This window comes from Haemaphysalis longicornis, unplaced genomic scaffold (assembly GCF_048455015.1).
Source record: "Haemaphysalis longicornis isolate Haplotype H1 unplaced genomic scaffold, Haemaphysalis longicornis Haplotype H1 scaffold_8, whole genome shotgun sequence".
NCBI lineage: Eukaryota > Metazoa > Arthropoda > Arachnida > Ixodida > Ixodidae > Haemaphysalis > Haemaphysalis longicornis.
In genome coordinates this window covers 65,510,915-65,530,338 of record NW_027526445.1, presented here as the reverse complement: position 1 = coordinate 65,530,338, position 19,424 = coordinate 65,510,915, and the positions used below count along the sequence as shown (strand labels likewise).

The window sequence follows — 19,424 nt, the reverse complement described above, 5'->3', positions numbered from 1 at the left end:
AGAGTCTTTGTGAATGCATAATATAACCCGGCAAGCACTTGTTGCCGCTGAACCTAAACTGTGCTCCAGCAATTGAAATTAATATATATAACGATTAGACTAAAAAAAGTAGGAGCGAAGAGTAAATATACGGCCTTTGTCCGACTAGCGCGGTAAATGCTTAAAACTAAAAATGCTGAAACAGGCCAACGATTCATTATCACAAACGTTTGCTGATTGTTACCTAAAGAAACATATTTACAACTTAACTTGCTTGTCCGACTGGTCTGTTAATTATAACGAGGTGGCCGTAATATTGTCGCAAAGTGCGCAAGGCACACGCGAAAATCAAGCCCTCTTAGAGCCGACATTGCTGCGGAGAGACCAGTAGGCTACAGTGTTTTTAGAATAATTGCAAGTCAAGCTGTACAACTCCACTCATTGAAGTGGAGCTAGTGATTGCCGATGCGCGTTAGCGCCGCTGCCCAAATGCCGCCCGCACGCGTGCGCGCGTGTGGGTGTGTGTATAGGAAAGAGTATGGTTGGATGGGCGAGAACGAACAAAGGAAATTCGGAAGCAGAGTTCGTTTCTTGGCTTATGCGTGTACCGGCAACACAGGTCTAGGCACATACGTTTACAGCGCATGAACGCTGCTTTTTCTTGCAGTGAACGTACGTGCTTTTCGCTAGTACATTGTTTATAAAACGCCGCTTATTCTTTACCCTAAATTGTTTCGTATACAGTAACAAAGAGTTCAGGCAGTACCTAGTATTAGCTTAAGGATTAAAAACCCCTATGTCGGTTGCCTACTTCAGAAATATTTTGACGGGACCCTCTAGCCGACGCCACACTCACTGCTTTGATGTTCTCGGTGGTGTAAAGCAAATTTAAATCCAAGATACTTCAACAGCACGGGAAGTTGGAAAATAAATTGGCAGTCATGTGCGAATATTAAACTGCAAGCTAAATTGGCGAAAAGGCAAGCGCCGCTGCTGTGCGATCGTTCCCAATACTTCCGACAACCTGCGAGAACGAAGGATGTCCTGCTTTGACGTCATGACGGGCGCAACCAATCAGGGGCGTCAAAGACTAAGATTGCGCGTCTTTCAAACGGGACGGCACGTTTTGCAAGAGAAATGCCGGATGGACTCATGTGCGATAAAATTCAATGTGATAATCTTAGTCAGCGCGAAGGAAACTATATAAATGTGCCTCTAACTCAATTTTTTTTTTGGAAAGCGCTTCAGCTTCCCTTTAAAGGTCGAGACCTGTGTAGCAGCTTCATTGGATAGAGAGATGCCGCTCTATGATCTTTGCCATCATCCAATTCCAGTGGCAGCTTTGTCAAGGTGTAAAGATTCAAGCACCATGCGCTGTATCAGTGATCCACCACCGCCGTGATCAGGCGCTATACGTCTGCTTCGGATTGAGGGCAACAATTACGCTGTAATGCTGTACCAGGTTTCACCCTAGTACTACACAAGCCAGTTGTGACCCATACAGGCTCCCTAGCACGTTTTTAATTGCTTAATGTAGCCTTGTAGGCATCCCGGATGATGGTCACTTGTGACAGAGCAGAAGTGTATACCTGGGTGTATTCAGATAGCCAGGAAGAAGAGTGTGTGCCATAGAAGACAGGAGGGTTAAAGGGAATCGGAGACGGTGCTTGTTGCTGCTCGTACACGGGCAGCATCACGTTACACCAGGAAACAAATTCATAGGACCCAGAAGAATCGTTTAAGCTCATAACTGAGTTGAGGACCACAATAAAAACAAGTAATAGCCATGTCGTTAGGTCGCGCGCATCTAAAAGAGGTATTCAGTGGTCTGGCAAAATTTGTACTTTGCACATCTACATGACCACGCCTGTGGTTGCGCCGAAGAATGGTAAGAGCGCGTCTACCCACACACCGGCAGCACCGTTCGGAGAGCCGGGAATGGAAAAGAAAGCTTCGGCTCGAAAATAAGGAAACAATTATTTCACCATCAGAAAGTTACTTACATATCAATCGTTTTATAACATCAATCCACTCAAATTTTTCAATAGTATTGCACTGCCCCAATCATAAGAGTGTTGATTGTATTTTCCCATCTGCCACGTCAATTTGTACCTGTGTCCTCTAACAACACTTCCACCTTCGATAAGGTGGGTATGTTGTTCCAGTAAACATGAAATAATAGACAGTGGGGCAGCGTCCTGTGTGACCCTAACTTGGGCTCTACATTCACGATCGCGTGCCTTTAGCCGTTTCCTATGACCTTGTTAGAACTACTACCAGCTTCCCTGAAAAGGCATCATTCGTTTGCCTGTGATTAGTCGTAGAACAATACATAGGTCATTGACACGATTGTTTGGTTTACCTTATCGCTTACATCCTGGCGGCACTTCCAGGAATATAGACTAGAAAGTAGGGCTGCCTCAATCGTTCCAATTATATTGTTCAGACATTCCTTTGATATATGGAATGGGAGATTTGGCGTCCTGTATTTATCACAAGTAATAAATTTCTACTACGCAAGCTGTTGTCTTCAAATAAAAGCCAAACTATTTTACCTTACTTAGGTTCATAACAAAATTTTAATATTCCTTTTTCTAAACTGCATCTTTATTTGTTTTCAGAATAACGGAAGATAAGCATTTCCTAGGTATTATTACCTTCGAATTAGCACTCATCTCCTACTTTCGATGCGGCATCACTAGGCTGAGACACTAATGATGGCACAGAGCATCTGGCTTAAGCAGACGAATATTGATTTTTTTGTTGCGGTTTCGAATTACCGTTTTACTACTATTCTCGGTCTTGGCATTCAGCGTATTAAAAGACAAAAACATGGTTGTAAGGCCAAGCTCAAGTTAACAGAAAAAGCAGATAGCAATTTGCATCAACAATACCAACGCTTTCTGCACTTACGTGTAGGAGACGCTCGCTCGGGATGACAAAAAAGCCTTAAACATGAAAATCAGAACAGAGAAAAGACGAGCGCATCATTTATTTGTGGGGATTACATTGTCTCGCTATGCGGACATCCTTAGCGAGAGCTCAGTTTCAAGACCTAAAATTAGCTGCAGCGAGACATTCGACAAAAAAAAAAAACTCTAAAATTGTCCATTCAAACGTCGTTATAAATTTTAGAAAACTTTTTCGCTTTATTTTGGAGTGTTTTGAGCTTTATGTGGGAACAGTCTTTTAAAGGGTACGGCGTCTCGCAGAGGAGAGCAACAAATACTTAAATATAGCTATTGTGCGGATGGGCGAATCGTCAGAATATATTTGTTTTTGAAGAACAAAGAAGTGCAATTTTGCTGTAGGTTATAATATCACAACTTTAGAAATTGGGAAATTCGACAGCATCCCAGAGCCCACATGCACATGCATGTCGACCTTCATAGATTCACACCCAGTTTTTCTCGTTTGCAGTATTTGTTTGTAATCAATTGGTGTAGCTTGTGAAAAAATACCTCGAATAAAAATGAGTGTGCAGAAAGTTACAAAATTACAAAAATGTACTCGCACCATGGATAGTTTTGTTTTTTTTACTGCAACCAACCAATTCCGAAAGGACGGAGCGGGCGCATTATCTGGAAGAGCACTCGAGATTATGATGTACGCGGCCCTTTTGCTGTCGTCACACGATACCCGGCTATGTTTTGATAAGATATGGCAAATGCAGGGCTTGCGAAAAGAAAGCGCTGATCAGTGACCCGTCGGGTGCTGGAGAACTTGGTATCTCCTCCGCCGTGGCGCCAGAAAGGTAAGCTGCTATCATCCTGTGGTACTTCATATGTTGAATATTCAGCATCATTTTGTCTACAGGGAAAGGTTAATCGTGGACCACACTCCACACGCATGTCCCCGAAAGAAAAGCAGCTTCGACAGCAAAGCTACAAGGTGATATTCAGATTTATTTACGTTATTTAGGAGGCTCAAATTGCCTATTATAATTTAAAACGATTAACACCACCCTAGCCACGAAATACCCGTGACGTAACAATTATTCTTTTCGTATTCATGTCAGACGCTAGGGCGACAAATTCTGCGGTACGTTGCTTCTTTCGGGTGTGCAACCCCTGTGTACTTGTGTACAAACGTCGGCTTATGTTTCCGTTTGTATCTTAGAGAACCGCACTAGAATTTTACTTAATCACGGTACTTATTGAGTAATGAGTTTTTTACAAGTGTCCTAACCCCGGAACAGCTCATGCTTCCGGTAGGTAAGCAGAAACACATGAATGTATCGTATGCTTTTAATATAGTAGGCTATGGTATTCTAATAATGCGGGGTATTATACCGCAGACAATGGTTGTCTGCTTCAAGCGTCCTCAATTTTCTTTTGGCTTCACTCCAACTTGAACAGACAGACGCGACGTGTGTTTGTTTAGGGATAAAGAAAAACCCGAAAATGGTTGTGCAAGAGTAGGCCTGGAGGCTGTTTCCGGAAAACATTGCCCCTGCATAATATGTCCATGAAGCTATTGTTATATTATCTCAAAGTTTTTTTATTTGTTTTTGTAGCAGTGGGCTTTGGTGCACGCATTTCTGCCCTTGCTGCTGCAACTAAACAAAGAGGGAAAGAGTGCACAATGCAAGAGTGAAAACCAGCTTACTAATGCTATTGTTGTGCAGGTAATGCAAAAAAAAATGACTTTTCAACGCGGCCTTTTGTTTAGTTTTCGCTGACGCTTTCCCCTCCCGGAAGGACAGAACCGTTTCATGCAACAAAATTGGCTGTCCGTTTCTGCGCTGTTTTGTGTACTCGTTCGAAACACGCAAAGCAAGGCATGTGCAGCTTTCCCGCTCATGGCAGTCCTTTCAACAGTGATTACTCTGCAATTTTTTAGCGAAATGAGAATTCCCTGTGCACAGCTAATATTTGGGGTGAATACGTGCTTTGTGCACAGTTTCAAGTCGCGCACGTTGAGCGACTGGGTTCCTGAGCCATGGGAACTATCCCTTAGAAATGCATAGGGAGTTAGATTTGACAGCAAATTACACAAAAAATATTCAGAAACCTGAAATATTTTTTAGCGTTTTATTCTTCACGTTGATTTCTAGGTTTATGCCAAATATCATTTTCCTAAAGTGCTTTTTCTAAGTTCCCGAGAGGTTGTAATTTTGAGCGAGGAAGCTGGGTATGGGAATATTTTGTGTTTAAACTAGTCTCTACAAGTTTTTTAGACGCTAAAGCATTAAAATCTCCAGTGCCACAGAGCAACCGATCTTTATTTTTTTGTTGGACGGGTGGGGATGGCGCTTTTAGTAATAATCTTTCAAGTGTTATGGTTTTAACAGAAGGTATTCATTATAGAGTATCTAAACGGTTATAGCAATAATTGGGAAAAAACACGATGATCATGTTATTACTACGTTTTTTTGCCCGAAATTATAACTTCGAGTTTTGTGCGCCGGTTTACTAACCACTTTATTCTCTTGAAAGGCGAAGACAATTTTTATAAATTTAGATTGTGCCTTCATATACAAAAATGGGAGCGAGAAAAATACGACATAAATTTGTCATCCCAAAAGCCTCAAACACAAATGTTCGATTGAATACAACAGAAGTTGACAAAATTTGCAATAACGACACAAAAGAGATATTTACTTGTACATCAAAAATACGCGTTACCTGATTCGGACCAAGCGATTTCACATCTATCTTGAGTGGTAGAGGAAACACAAGAAATTTCCATAGAAAAGTCGGTTACCCGTCACCGCATTACCTGATACACACGAAAGTCACTCGGTATAATGCTATCGTTTTTATGATGGGAAGAATCAAACCCGTCCCTGTTAACCACGTCCAAGCAAGACCATATAAAGCCCACCGTAAAGCAAGGATCTCACTAGGCCAGATTGCCAACATTCATACGTCTTTCCTTGGCCCTTGACATACGGTCGAGCAAGGTTGAGCGTAAAGTGGGCCTTGGAGCATATATTCTTTAATTTGAACGTTCTAGGCTGTAGAAAAATTCACTTAGGTAACTCGGGCGGCCGTGGACAGTATTTTATACGATAAGTCGCACGCACGTATTGGCGCACTGACCAGCAAAAAAAACTTAGAACAAATGTTTTTCTTTCAAACGACTCTGGCCCGTGGAGGTATATTTGCACCTGCTCTGCAAAAAACAAATAAGAACACGTCTGGCGGCACGTTCTTGCTAGCAGACATGACGAGATATAATTGTAAACTTGCCAACTCGAATTCTGAAATATAACAAAGGGAGGCGAAAGTGTTTTTAAATTTGAATTTCCCCAAAATAACTTTGTTCAAGCAATATAGTGACTTTCGTCTGCCACTGAAACCGTGGCGCTCACTTTAAATTACGAAAGTTGGGTTTCTCCAAAGGTGTCGGTTTATTGTGTTCCTGGTAATAACAATTCAATTAGTGAATCTTAAAACCAGGAACCCTAGTAAAGTAGAGATGTATTTATAGATATTGTTGCTTTTGTTGCAATAAGTCTTTGTATCCACGGGCCATTGATTTTGAGGTCGCTTCTTCCCCACTGCTGGTTTTTTTTCCTGTGACGCCTGCAAGGTTTGCAGAGAGATCTGTAACACTGTTGAAAATGGAATGTAATCATGTCATGTAGAATTTACGTGTATTTATTTTTAATAGATGGGTGACGAATTGAAGTAAGAAGATCGTATGTGTCATCTCGTTGGTAGAAGCCCAATTTGACACCCCCCGACACTCAGAATATCACTCTAACGTTTTACGAGTCATATTGCATTTTATCAATCAGAATAGTGACATTCTGAACCGAAAGGTGACGCGTTCAAACACACTAAATTTGCATCACTTTATTCCGAAGGTGAATGAATCGCTTCCACCAGACATTTCGTCATACTTCTGTATCTCATTGTGAACTGTGCAAGTTTTGCGGGAAAGCAAAATTTACAGCCAACGTTCGCAAATTGCGCACCCTAATAAATACAGATGCTATAAATACCATAAGAAGGGCAACAATTCCATCACCCTAACAACTTTCGTTTTATGTGTAAGTTTCAGTGTCAGAGGGCAGGCGTATGCGATTTACAATTTATGTTCAGAGGCAATAAATTGTAGTAGGGTAAACGCCTTACCAGAGGGTTTCAGATGTTTTGCAATAGCAACCATGTCGCTATACGAAGTATAATATTCACTATACCAAATTTCAATGGCCGCGACTTTTACCTGTAGCAATTTCATTGAGGTTGATGGTCATATTCAAAACTAATTGACCGCATATTGATATGATTAAACGCTGTCTTGATAAAATATCTTGATAAAAAATTCGACTTTTGTTTTATGAAAGTGAGAAAATATTCAAATTGTTTCAAGGGGAAGTTAATAATACATACCAATGTTATTTTAGCGGCAGAGGCAACAGCTTTTAAGATTTATTTGGTTGAAGGGACCGCCGTGGTAGCTCATTCATTAAGGCTTTGCGCTGCTGAGCGCGAGGTAGCGGGTTCAATTCCCGGCCATGGCGGCCGCTTTTCTGACGGAGGTGAAAAGCCAAAATGCCCGTGTGTACGAGATTTCGGCGAACGGTAAAGACCCCCAGGTGGTGAAAATTAATCCCGAGTCCTCCACTATTGCGCGCCGTATTGCCGGCGTTGCGTCTTCGCGTTAAACCATGCGATCAATCAATCAATCAATCAATCAATCAATCAATCAATCAAATGGTTGAAGAGCAAGAACGCTTCAAAAAGTTGTCACTATTTCAGTTAAAGACGTCAATGTTTCGGGAGGACATTTGATAACTTTTGCGCTTATCCACTTCGCATTCCGCCATATTGTATATCAGGTGGCTTGACAACACCATTTGAGGGAATGTGCTTGTGGGGCTTGAATCCCCTTGGTGTTTGTTTTATGTGTAAAGAATCATTTCTTAATACTTTGCCCTCGTACCAACAAACGAGGATCTTTAAACTTGGAATCGTTCTAACTATAAGGAGGGAAGGCTCAATTTTATGCCTTTTGTAAAGGTAAAGGGTTACTACCATGCGTCCTAATTCCTGGGCTCAGTAGATAACAGGCTGCGTGAGATCGCGGAGAACCGGGCTCCCCCCCAAAATTGAGCTAAGGGCATTTGTCCCACGAAACAGTTATTGCGAAATTAGGCAAAAATGTATCTTCTGCAGCGTCGAAGAGTATGCGAATATCTTCTAAACCCAATTTACTGGGAATCGCACCTGAGAAACCCGTTGTTGGCTTTAAAAAGGTTACCACCCCGTCCCAAAGAGAGTTAAGGCAAGCCGGAAAGCTTCCCCACATACACACTGCGTAAACAACGCCCTTACTTTCGCTAAACTACGTGCAACCGTCACTTAAAATGCGCATAATGAATCGCCAAGCCTTCAAAGTTCGGAATCGAAAAAGAAGAACGAACATATGCAAACATCTTTGCGCAGTAACTAAACGTACCTACGAATTATGTAACCGTACACCGATATGTGGTTGATGAGTGAAAGGTAAACTATTGTACTCCTTCTTCATAATCGTTTGTTGTATTGTCTTATATAGAAACGGTTCACTTTCCCAAGTTTCAAGTAACTGCTGTGACACAATACAAGCCCAGCTTCACGTGTGGGCCATGTATTTAGAGATATGATGAAATCTTTTCTATCCACCAACTAGCCTTTTAGAAAATCGTTTAGCTCTTTGACATGACGACCTTCGTTCCAATAAAAATCTTTGGCTTTAAAATATCAATATGGCTACGGACTAGAGAAGTCGCTTCATGGTCTCCGCCGATTATTGTTTGCTCTACTTCTTCATCGATAGTATACCCGCTTTCTGTGAATTTTACTCAACGTCTTTCCCTTATAATGCAATCCATTCAATCCGGAACAAAAGACAAGTAGATGCGCTGCTACCACTTCAAACATTCCAATGAAACAAAACTAAGAATTAGCCATCTTTGGTAAAGCGAGTGTAGTTGTAATAACTTTATTTGTATTTTCACTTGAGTACCTCGACGCCACGTGTAATGTGACGCAAACTGTAGGGTACAAGGCCCAAGCGCTAATCTCAAGTCATTCATTTTATCTTGCGGACATAATGCGTAAGTACAATCTGACGGTAGAACAGAATCCATCAGAAAAAATAGCGAAAGTTCACCGCTAAACAAAACAATATTACCACTAGAACAGAATTCATCCGAAAAAATAGCGAAAGTTCACCGTTACAAAAAACAATATTACCACTTTATCTCCGCGTTCCGCGTTAGAATTCTGGAGTTACACATGCTAGTACAATGGCATACTGGTTACACCGGTATACGTCCCCGGTATTAGGATAAGCCCGGTTTTACGATGGTCTAGTCCAGTCAATAATTTTACCTCGTGGACTTCTTGAATACGTACATTCTTACACTAGATATAATTTGCCAGAGAAAACAGAGTTCACCACTACACATAACGACTACCAACGCTTTATCTCTGCTGTAAGGTAGGTACCTTTAACATTGAAGGTACACATGATATTAAAGTGGAATCTCGTTACCTGGTTATACGAACCCGGGTTTTACCAACCGGGTTTTACAGCGGACTACTCGTGCTCCACGTAGTGCACGTAGAAACAATGCAATAATACTTTGTGTAATCAAACGCCGCTTTATGTCTGACCCACGGTATCCAACGAACCGCTCGAAGTTCGCTACCAACCGACAGACAAAATGAAAGTTCCGTGGGCAGTTTCTCTGGGCGTTGAGCGTGCCCAAATGATTTTGTGAGCATTGCTTTCTTGTCCGTCTCACCTTTTCTTTCTCTATCCTCCAGCAGGCGCTTTCTCCTGTTCACAGTCGCTTTCCCCTCTTCTCGCTGGTGTCGTCTCTTGTTTCGTAGAGGTGGCAGACACATTGTGCAACAGGTGTAAATTTCGCAAACTCAACAGTTAATCAGCAACGAGATTACGCTGAGAGGCTTAATCTTCCGGATGTGTTTGTCGAGGTCTTGTTTGCCAGGATTCACACTGGCGTGCCAAAATCGTTGAATTCGACTCTGTTACAAGGCCCGGTTTTATGCAGCGTGATTGGGACTTACATTGCGTTATTCTTCTGGCATTTACTTTTTTTATTCAATTGGTTTTTTCCAGCTCTATAAAGCATTCCGTTGTTGTTTACATTGATTTTGGCTTCCAACTGCGTCACGCGAAACTGTATTGATAAGCGTGCCTCTGGTTCTTCGCTTAAAACGACGCCCGCTTTGTAGGAAGCTTCTTTTTCACAGTTCCGAGAAAGTCGTATAATCGAAGTTCTGCTGCGTATTGAAGCTTTACTCTAGGTTCGCTTTATTTTTTGTCCTTCTAATGAAAACAGAAACATGGGCGTAGAAGTGCCTTAAAGCCATCTAATCGGGATTTTATGCAGATAAAGTCTAGAGAAATCCGAACGACAGGAATTGAACTTTTGCTAAAAACAGGCATATATGCATGCAAATTGTCGTGTCGTTTTGTCGTTTTACAATTACGCTTCCGTTTGCAACAATGTCGAGAAAACCGCATTCTTGTTTGCACTGATAACTTTAGCCACGGAAATATTTCAGCTCTTTTGCTGGCCTGGGGTTGGTTGGCCGACCACCGGCGTGGGTTTCCTTGCTGACCACGGTGCAGGTTTACCGAAATCGCAAAATGTAAACTATTTTAAGTGACCGTTGATGTGGTAATTATGTGTATGTTTTCCGACAAACACAAGAATTCTGGCCGCCTTGATTGCGCCATGGGTGACAATGGCATTTTTTTTTCTGAATGCAAAGGGTCCAGCCTGCGAAAGGGAAAAAAAAACCTTCTTTGAACACGTGGTTTCTGCAGCGCGTTCTCACGTTTGCAGATTTCTGCAGAAAAACGCGAATGTGAGTGAGGCACTGCAGCAAGTACCTGCAAATCTTGCCATTAATGAACAAATACCACAGTGCCCGTTTTTGTGATCGATTTGCTATAGTTCAATAGGTTCATGCCGTTTACTGAAATCATAGATTGCTTTCTTTCTTTTTGCGCACGATGTTACTATACGAAAAAAGCTCGAGTCGTACGTTTATCGAGACACTCGTTTGAAGCGTGCGCTCTAAACTCGTCAGAAAGAAGTTGAAGGGAAGACGTAAATATTTAGTCATACCCATTATTCGTTATATCAGTTGTAACAGCTTATGACAATGTATGCTGAGTTCTGTGCACAACTACTGGCATGCCAAGAAGAAAACCGCGTCGCGACCTGCAGTAAAATTGAGCGATCCCGCATGCGATGGCTATTGAACAGAAGACAAAACATTTTGCTTCTTCAGGCGCACACCGTTTATTCTATTGCCCGCTACATATTTCTGAAAAACATCCACGATACTGCTTTTGTTTCGGATAAAGCAAGCGAAGACTTTCTTTCGGGGGTCGCCACCGCGTTGATCCCGTTTTCAACCTCGCCATGAACGCCGAAGAAATGACGTAGAGTGTCAATCTCATCGCTGCTAAGAAGTTGTCATGTCGAACGTGTGTGCACACGAGACCGCGGCGCCTTCGTCGTCGCTTGCGTTGGTCTGTACGGCGAAATCGGCGACAACCCCACCGTCGGGCGCTCCTCCGTGGTGACCGCGTCGGCATCGGCGCTGAGCGAAACCACGTTACGCCTCTTCACATTGCCGTCACGTCGCCCGTTCGCCCGCTCGCTCCTCCCGGCTGGTTGACCGAGGAGGATGTCTCGCTCGGCCGCGCATGGCCGTCAGGTCTACGCGGGAGTTTTGGAGCAGCCGCGCCGAACGAGTGTTGTACTCCGCGGAACACTTCACGCACTGCGGTCGGGTTTTTTTATCTTTTTTTTTTTTTGGGGGGGGGGGGGGGGGGGAGACCAATATGGTTCGTTATATCCATTGAAACGCGAATTTTACATCATTTAGAATGATGTGTCAAATTCAACGTTCTCTATGAAAATTTCAATGGGAATTTCATTTACTTCGTTATATCCCTTATTTCCTTGCATTCCGTTATTTTATAACTAGGTTTTGGGTGTATCTCAAACATCGACTAACTAGAAAATGAAATTTTCCAATTAGTCCATGTGTATAACACTGGTTAGCCGCAGATCAAATAATCATAACCGGCTGCCCAGAATACCACGTATCTACAGCACGTAGACAGAACGCATAGAAAGGCTAAAATACAATGTCGTTTTTTTTTTCAGGAATTTCCAAAATGAAAACGAAGACGGTCGTATATATAGCTGCTGTGCTGACGACCATGGGACAACACGTTTCGGGAAAAGGTTGGTAATTATAGCCCATAGTACCCTTTCTATATAATGATGCAACAACAAAACCCTTAAAGGAGGCCTAAAGAACACTGAAAGAAATTTGCCATACTTCTGTTTTTGCTTCCATTGCATTGACTGGCCCAAATAAACAATTTGTCATCCTTTATCCAGTCTATGCAGCAGCACTATCGAACATGGTTATAACTAATTAGTATCGGGACACTGATTTAATTCGTTACAATTGATATACGTTCTCACCGTAAGCTAAAAATCGATTCAAAACAATGGGTAATCTGGCTCGCGCGAAACTCCTTCATACGAAAACGCAATATTTGAATTTTTGAACATATTATAAACAATGTAGCCATTGGCTTTGTTCTTGTGCCATTTCAAGCTCAATGAACCATAACACGAACCCTTAAATTACAACAGAACAAGGTTCATTTGACAAAACACGCCTGCGTTCAATTTTTACCGATGTTCAATGTGTGATCTTGGTCTGGTGGCTGTTCACAGCACTGAGCAGGAGGAAGCTTTCCACACTTTCCTGCTTCTGCAGTTTCGGCGTCCTTACTCCAAGTAGCTTCTCTGTCTGTTGGCCGAATATTTCCTCGTTATATCTGATACTGTGCACGGTTCTCACGGTTTCACTTTCGTTTGAAATGAATAAATGTAATTGAACTTAAGCGTGACCAAGCAAAGTCCGCTTTTAGTTCGCTATACCCGATAATTCGCTATAACAGGGTTCGTTATAACAACTTACAGCAATACTTCGTTTATAAAGCCTGGAAAGAAATAAAAATACAATGCACCCTTCGAAGTAGCCGCAGCAACTAAAGGTAGTGACGCGCATTTAACGATGCCTATGGACGATGTCCAAAATTCAAATTCCAACAATGTTCCGTTTCTCTTTTGAGCGACAACATGCTTAGCATGGCTGGTTCAGAATTCTCAATATCTCAGGAATAGACATATTGCACTTCGGCCATGTTGTCAGCTATTGAATGCGTCAAATAAGCCTGTCAGTACCGCTTAGAATCGCAATATTTATTAGCCGAGGCGTACATACTGACTGTGCGCCATCCAGGTCATCGGAGATGCCCAAACGTGCGGGCGCGCCGACCCCGCCTTTGAAGCTTGCTTGGGTCGGCCATGGGCGTAAGGGTGGTGTCCGCACAACACCGTGAGTCTGCTGCTTCGGCGCTGAGCTCGCAAATAGTCGCTTCTTAAGTCAACCCCCCGTCAACGAGAACTCGCCAATGGGTCAGTGTCCATTTCCACGCAATCTGCCAACTCGCTCGTGAAGCGATGGAGGATGCCGCAAAAAAATGGTGCGTTCAGTATAGAAACTCCTACATATGTGCCTGAAATGTACTCCTAAAAGGCTGTTATTGGAGATTTGAACGTGCCAACTGCGACATAATGCACCTTGTTAGACACTCAGCTATTGACCCAGGGCTGTCGCAGATTTGAATATAAGGTATATATCATCTGTCCGGCCGAACGTCTTTTTATTTCAACAATTCCAGCACCTCCGCTTAACATTTCTTGAATAACGTTCGCTCAGCAAGCATCATCTTCATTGCTGCATTTATCTTATTTCTAGAGGCTGCGTTCCTCGGCCGGAAATGTGATAAGAAATGGATAGCCGGGCTGCTGTCCTCCGTGCTCATTCATCGTGCGCAAATAGTGCTTCTATCCCATCCCGTGGTTCCACAATTTGCCATAGAATACTTCGTTGAACTCTTTGACGGACTTTCTTGGCCTCATATTTTTTTACTAGTGTACCAGTCAGCGAACAGCGCATGTCCACTTGTGTGGCGGTGCTTTGATTTCACACGCTTTGAAAAGATTGGCACCGTCTACACGAGAACTAAACGAACATTTTCAAAGCACAGATCGTTTCTTTGCTTAGTCTTAACAGAGCGAAAGAATTGCGGCGACCCGCTGGGGGCCGGCGTACTCACTCTGCGTATGGTCGGCGAGCCGCCCTCTAGGGCAGTCAAACCAATCAATCTCGAGTGAACGTAATATGAAACAGCATACGAAAATCAGCCGTTGTGATGCAGAGAGGAGAAAGGCATTTTATATTTGAGTTTTGTACTAGCTATAGTATCGTAAGCAAATCGAGAATGGTCGAAACATAGTGATCGGGCCCCAGAGTCCAACTTGCACTCGAAATCCCAGAATGCTTCAAAATAACGTTAGTGTCTCTTTAAAATATGCAATAGTGCATAATATTGGATTCACGCACGTCCGAAGTGAGTTCAAAGCGATTGGCTAATCTCATTCCTCACTGAAATGCTCTGCGTGTTCCGTGTTAAGGTTGTTAAATGCCATCTGTTTAAGAAATACCTCCAAATTTCCGCAATCTAAATCGCTGAAACGGCACCTCGACAATGGGACGTGCCCTGCGGGAGAGATTTGCGCTAAGTTTTACAACTTCAGGATGTTTATCCTCCCCCAAGTCTTGCCATGCGGGCCCTATTCTATTTTTGGAAGAAAATGGGAAAAACAGCTCCCGTGAGGGCATTCAAACCGCATCCCTGGGATCACTGGCACACTGCCTTTCCCCAATGCAACCACGGCGACTAAAAGCTGTAACAAATACCGCCGCACAAATTTAAATTCCATAACGTCACTCCAAGACCTCCCAGAGTGGCGTGCATTGATGTTCGCTCAAACAAGTTGTGGCGGCGCCCAAGCGCCTACGTTTTCAGGATTGCTGTTCTTTTGACACACTTTTTGTACACCGACTACGGCCAAAAATTCTGTTTTCTTTCCCGCTCTGTATGTTAACATCAGGTATTTATATATTTCCATTGTTTCCCAGATAGAATGCGATTCTCGATGACGACTATTTCTCAGTACAAGACTCCAGATGGAGGTGCCAAAACACGAAGCCACTGTACGTCACAAAATTGAGCTCTGATATCGGTTTTCTTTCGCAAATTAAAAACAAAACAGATTGCGCTAAAAAGGACGTTCAATAAGAGTGAGTATTATTGTTTATGATGAGTGCAGATTGCACAGTTTATTATTATGGCAGCTAATGACCACAATTTTCTGCCTGAAAAGAAGAATCAGCCACCTTTTTGCGAAATAAATGCCACATCTACTGTGTACGGCATTTGGGCTGATCTGGGGATGTTGAAGTATACTGAGAGTGGCAAATATCCCATAGCTCTATCCTACAGCTCTTGCATGGACAGACACTGCTTCGCTCAGTTATGCTGCAATAAGTATTCGCACCCTTTTGTTAGTGTGAAATAAAGGTTAATGACACAGACACACTACACAAATGCTTACACAAACGCAATGACGAAACATGAACGCACTTGAGCATGCACTGTTAACACAACTGGAACACTGTAGGTCACACGAGTCTTTTATCCTATATGAAATACGAAAAACGCCCCCGATGCATTTTTTATAACATTAAGAGACATTAAACGACTACGTCAAACATATGTATCAGGTTGTTAGTGTTATTTTTAAATATATCCAAAGACAAATTGTAAAAAAAACATAATGCTCAAAATGAAAACAAATAACAAAATTGACATATACTTTTTGGGGAAAAATAAAAGCAAGGCGCAAGGCTACATAGCAAATCAGCCGTAATAAGTAGTGTGGGTTCGCTTGAAAGGTGTACTGTAGGCCGATCATTTGCGTTTGTTTTTCTGTAATGAATATATATTGTAGTTTTGTGCACGGGTGTTTCCAATTTACATTAGCTTTGTTGATTTCAGAGCAGCAGCACACGGCACAACTACAACCGCTTAAGGAAAATATGTTCAGTGCAAGTTGAATGAAACGAAACATACCAGATGAAAAGCGTAGATATGAGACACAAAATCACTTGAGCCAGCCAACGTTTGGGAAAAACATCAATAATTGCTCAATATGAAAAAAATAAGTTTACTCGCCTATAATATATATTTCCGCAAACGTGAACAGCAACAGTCCTTGTGTAACAAATAAGCTATCGAAATGCCGGGCTATATTAGGGCAAATAGGTTTCCCCGAGAGAAAAACCGAACATTATATTTGAATACAAAATCAGATTCAACTTCCCGTATTAAGTGGGGTTACCGTTTAAAGCGGAAATCCCAAACCAGCGCCATCCTGACCGCATGCGGCCCGCGGGAAGGTGTGATGCGGCCCCCAGCAACCAGCTTCATCCGTCCACACCCCGAATTTTTGTAAGCCTCACCTGGTGTATCTTTATAGGACATAGTTGTGGCTGTTAGGGAGAAGGGTCTTAGGAAATTGTACATATATTAGTGTGAATGGTTCGGTAGTTTGATTGTTTGCGTTTGTGGTTTTCTTTACTGGGTTTTGTTTGTTCGAAGTTAGCTCTTTCATAAATGTAGTTTTCCAAGCTTTCCTAGCTTCCTCATGTCCTTTCCCAGCCGGTAGAGACGCGTGACAAGAACAGAGATTTTTTTAGGGACGAAGCCCTTTATGGGATCGGATGTCGGCGTTTCCTGTCGTCGTCGTAGTCACGGCAAACACCATCCCCAAACACCGAGGCACTCGTTTTTCCAGCGCCTCGAAATACAATGTACCCCATAAAAAAAGAACGCACCACGTTACTAGTTTTTCAAGGCCTTTTGCTAGAACCCTTCTTGTTAAAGCAAAGCTGTATACCTCTATCCCCTACGGATAAATCTGCGTACGCTAAACGCCAATGCGCCAAGAATACAGCTATGCACCACATTGTTCACTCCTCCGCAGGTTGCGCGTTAGTGAAGAGAGCGGTGGATTTTTCTCATAGGATATCACCGTGTTAAACACAAACATGTGGCGATAGGCATAAAACGAGGGAAATTGTCTTTTCTGGGATCAACGACCCTATATTTTGAGCGTTATCGGGATGAATGCTCCTGAAATCCGGGCACCTCAAGTTTAGGTGCCGTTCAGTATAGGAACGAGAGGAAGTGTGTGCGTTAAGATAAATAGAGCTTTTTTCCGACCGTCCTCGTGCTAACTTTTCCCTACTTGGTGCTTCCTTAACTTAGGTGTCTTTCCTGGAGGACCAGTGAAAGATGATTGGCTAAGGTCAACGTAACTTTCTTCCGAACGTAGACGTACGCAGTGGTCTCTAATCCTGCATCAAATCATTTTAGGCACCGTTCCTTGTAAGCAAGTGAAAGTTTTCTCAGGATCAGCAGACTTATTGTGAGTGCCCTCATACTCAGTGGTCATTTCTCTATGCACCAATTTTAGTTACCCTTACTGAGGAACCAATACAGTAATTTCTTTCGGGGTCCAGCCCTTTTGTGCTAAGCTTGCTCTTACTTATTGGAGCTTTGATCCCTACATTTTATTTGGAAGGACCTATCCTGGTAAATATTTCTGTGCTAATTTACTCCTTGAATTTTGCAGGTTTAAAACCACGGGGCGTCTACCTCACCGTGTCCTCATACGGAGGATTATTCCACAAGCCTGACCAATTTGAAATTAACTGGTATGGAGTGGACGACGCCCATCAAAACAGAACATTCGCAGCCATTCTACGGCAGAGTCCTAAGTCCACTGATTGGAATATTTCTCCCAAGTATCCGATAACGGAAAGCGTTGGACGAGTGAAAACATCGGTTGGATTCCCAGGCTTTCAAGTTGAGCGCCTGATGACCGGCGAATGTCTCGGGTACTGGGCCGTCCTGGTAAATGTGAATGACGACGGCGAAAAGGCAGCTATTGTGGATTCATCCTGCCTGCGTGGACGCCCTAGATGGATGCGGGAAAATTGCTGCCATATCGCTGGACTGAAACTGGATGAACTGTTCATTCCTGGAACTCATGACTCGGCCATGTATCGGGTGCGATCCGGTTGGCCAATTGGTGGATTCATCTTTACCCAGGAGCAAACAATACTGGAGCAGCTCGCATTCGGAATTAGGTCACTCGACCTGAGGGTGGGCTTCATCGATGGTGTTTTCTGGGTTGTTCACGATAGGTTCAAGGCACAGGTCACTGTTGAAGCAGTTCTGAAACAAGTTAGGAACTTTGTTATGACGACGGGAGAGATTGTCATCTTAGACATTCACCGCTTCACACTGGGTTTTCACGAAGGGGTGGATCCTGTCGAGGAACGTCATCGCATGCTCGTTAACCTGATACTGAAGACTCTTGGCGGTCTGGTGGCACCACGGGCTTTATTAAATGTCACAGTTGAAAGCATACTCAGCAGTTGCGGGCTTCTGCAAACTTACGAAACTAACAGCACGGTGTTTGTTATGTACAACTATAAGTATCAAGGACCACACTCTGAGTTTCTGTGCCCAGGACTTGTGCAGAACTGGGCAGACGCCCAGGATGTCAACACATTGTTAAAGTACCTACAGAAGGCCGCTTGTCGGAAAACACCTGGGACATTGTCCTCGGCGCAAGCAGAACTAACAGACAAATTTCCGAAGCAAATCGACGTTCTTCGCGAGTTAGCAGAGCTCGTCAACTTCAATGCTACAAAAGCATTTCGGGAGTTATACTGGAACTGTACAAACGTGGTAACGTCAGACTACTTTCTTGGTACCGGCATAATTGAGCTGGCCATAGAGGCGAATCAAGTCAGAGGTGCAATCAAAGATCGCAGCGAGGAACGCGGAAAATGCGGGCATTAATGGCCTTAAAGTAATCGATATTACAGTTGTCTTTGACAGGTATAGACTTTCTGCTAGCAAAATATTATTTTCTCCGCATGCAGATAATAAACTTTGATATAATTATTTGCAGTAGTGTATGCGCCGAGAAAAATATTGCCAGAATATGTGGAGGAGATGGATTCCCTTGGATGCTAATATTGAATGAAAGTAGTGAATCTAAGACTCAGTAAGTTAAAGGCCTTCATTTCATGCCTTCACCTCGGAAATAGTACAAAAGCGACAGCAGCAGGGCTATGTGAACTAGTTAGAGCTTGTTACCTTATTCAAAAGCAGCAATACACAGAACAAAACAAGATTCCGATAACACAAGCACGAGTTAGCCACTATGCTTCATTATCATTGCAGCCAAAAAACATCTGAATAAGAGACATACAAAACATTTCCAATGGGCAACAACCATGAAGATTAGGTGAAGAATTTCCACAACACATCTGCCGTAGTAGCACAGCGTAGCTTCGCACAAATACCAAATATTATTTTTAAGAATTGTTACACGGTGAAATAATGTACGATTTCTTCTTTATGTGGAATGGGAGGATTTCCCTGCTTCA

General features: G+C 42.8%; 1 protein-coding gene across 1 annotated transcript; it reads left to right on the top strand.

Moving 5' to 3' along the window:
- The first annotated feature begins 1,836 nt into the window (after positions 1–1,836).
- Positions 1,837–18,938, top strand: LOC144148315 (PI-PLC X domain-containing protein 2-like). Its single transcript, XM_077679869.1, has 3 exons — positions 1,837–1,867; positions 3,680–3,733; positions 17,594–18,938. Exons 1-3 carry the CDS (start codon positions 1,837–1,839, stop codon positions 18,829–18,831), a joined length of 1,323 nt encoding a protein of 440 aa, XP_077535995.1. The 3' UTR covers positions 18,832–18,938.
- Positions 18,939–19,424: the final 486 nt, after the last annotated feature.

Bases quoted from the DNA above. Each gene is read 5' to 3' on its own strand.
- LOC144148315 (XM_077679869.1), top strand. From the start codon at position 1,837: ATGACCACGCCTGTGGTTGCGCCGAAGAATG. The intron at 1,868-3,679 runs GTAAGAGCGCGT...AGCGCTGATCAG, and splicing joins TGTGGTTGCGCCGAAGAATG to TGACCCGTCGGGTGCTGGAG. The intron at 3,734-17,593 runs GTAAGCTGCTAT...TGAATTTTGCAG, and splicing joins TCCGCCGTGGCGCCAGAAAG to GTTTAAAACCACGGGGCGTC.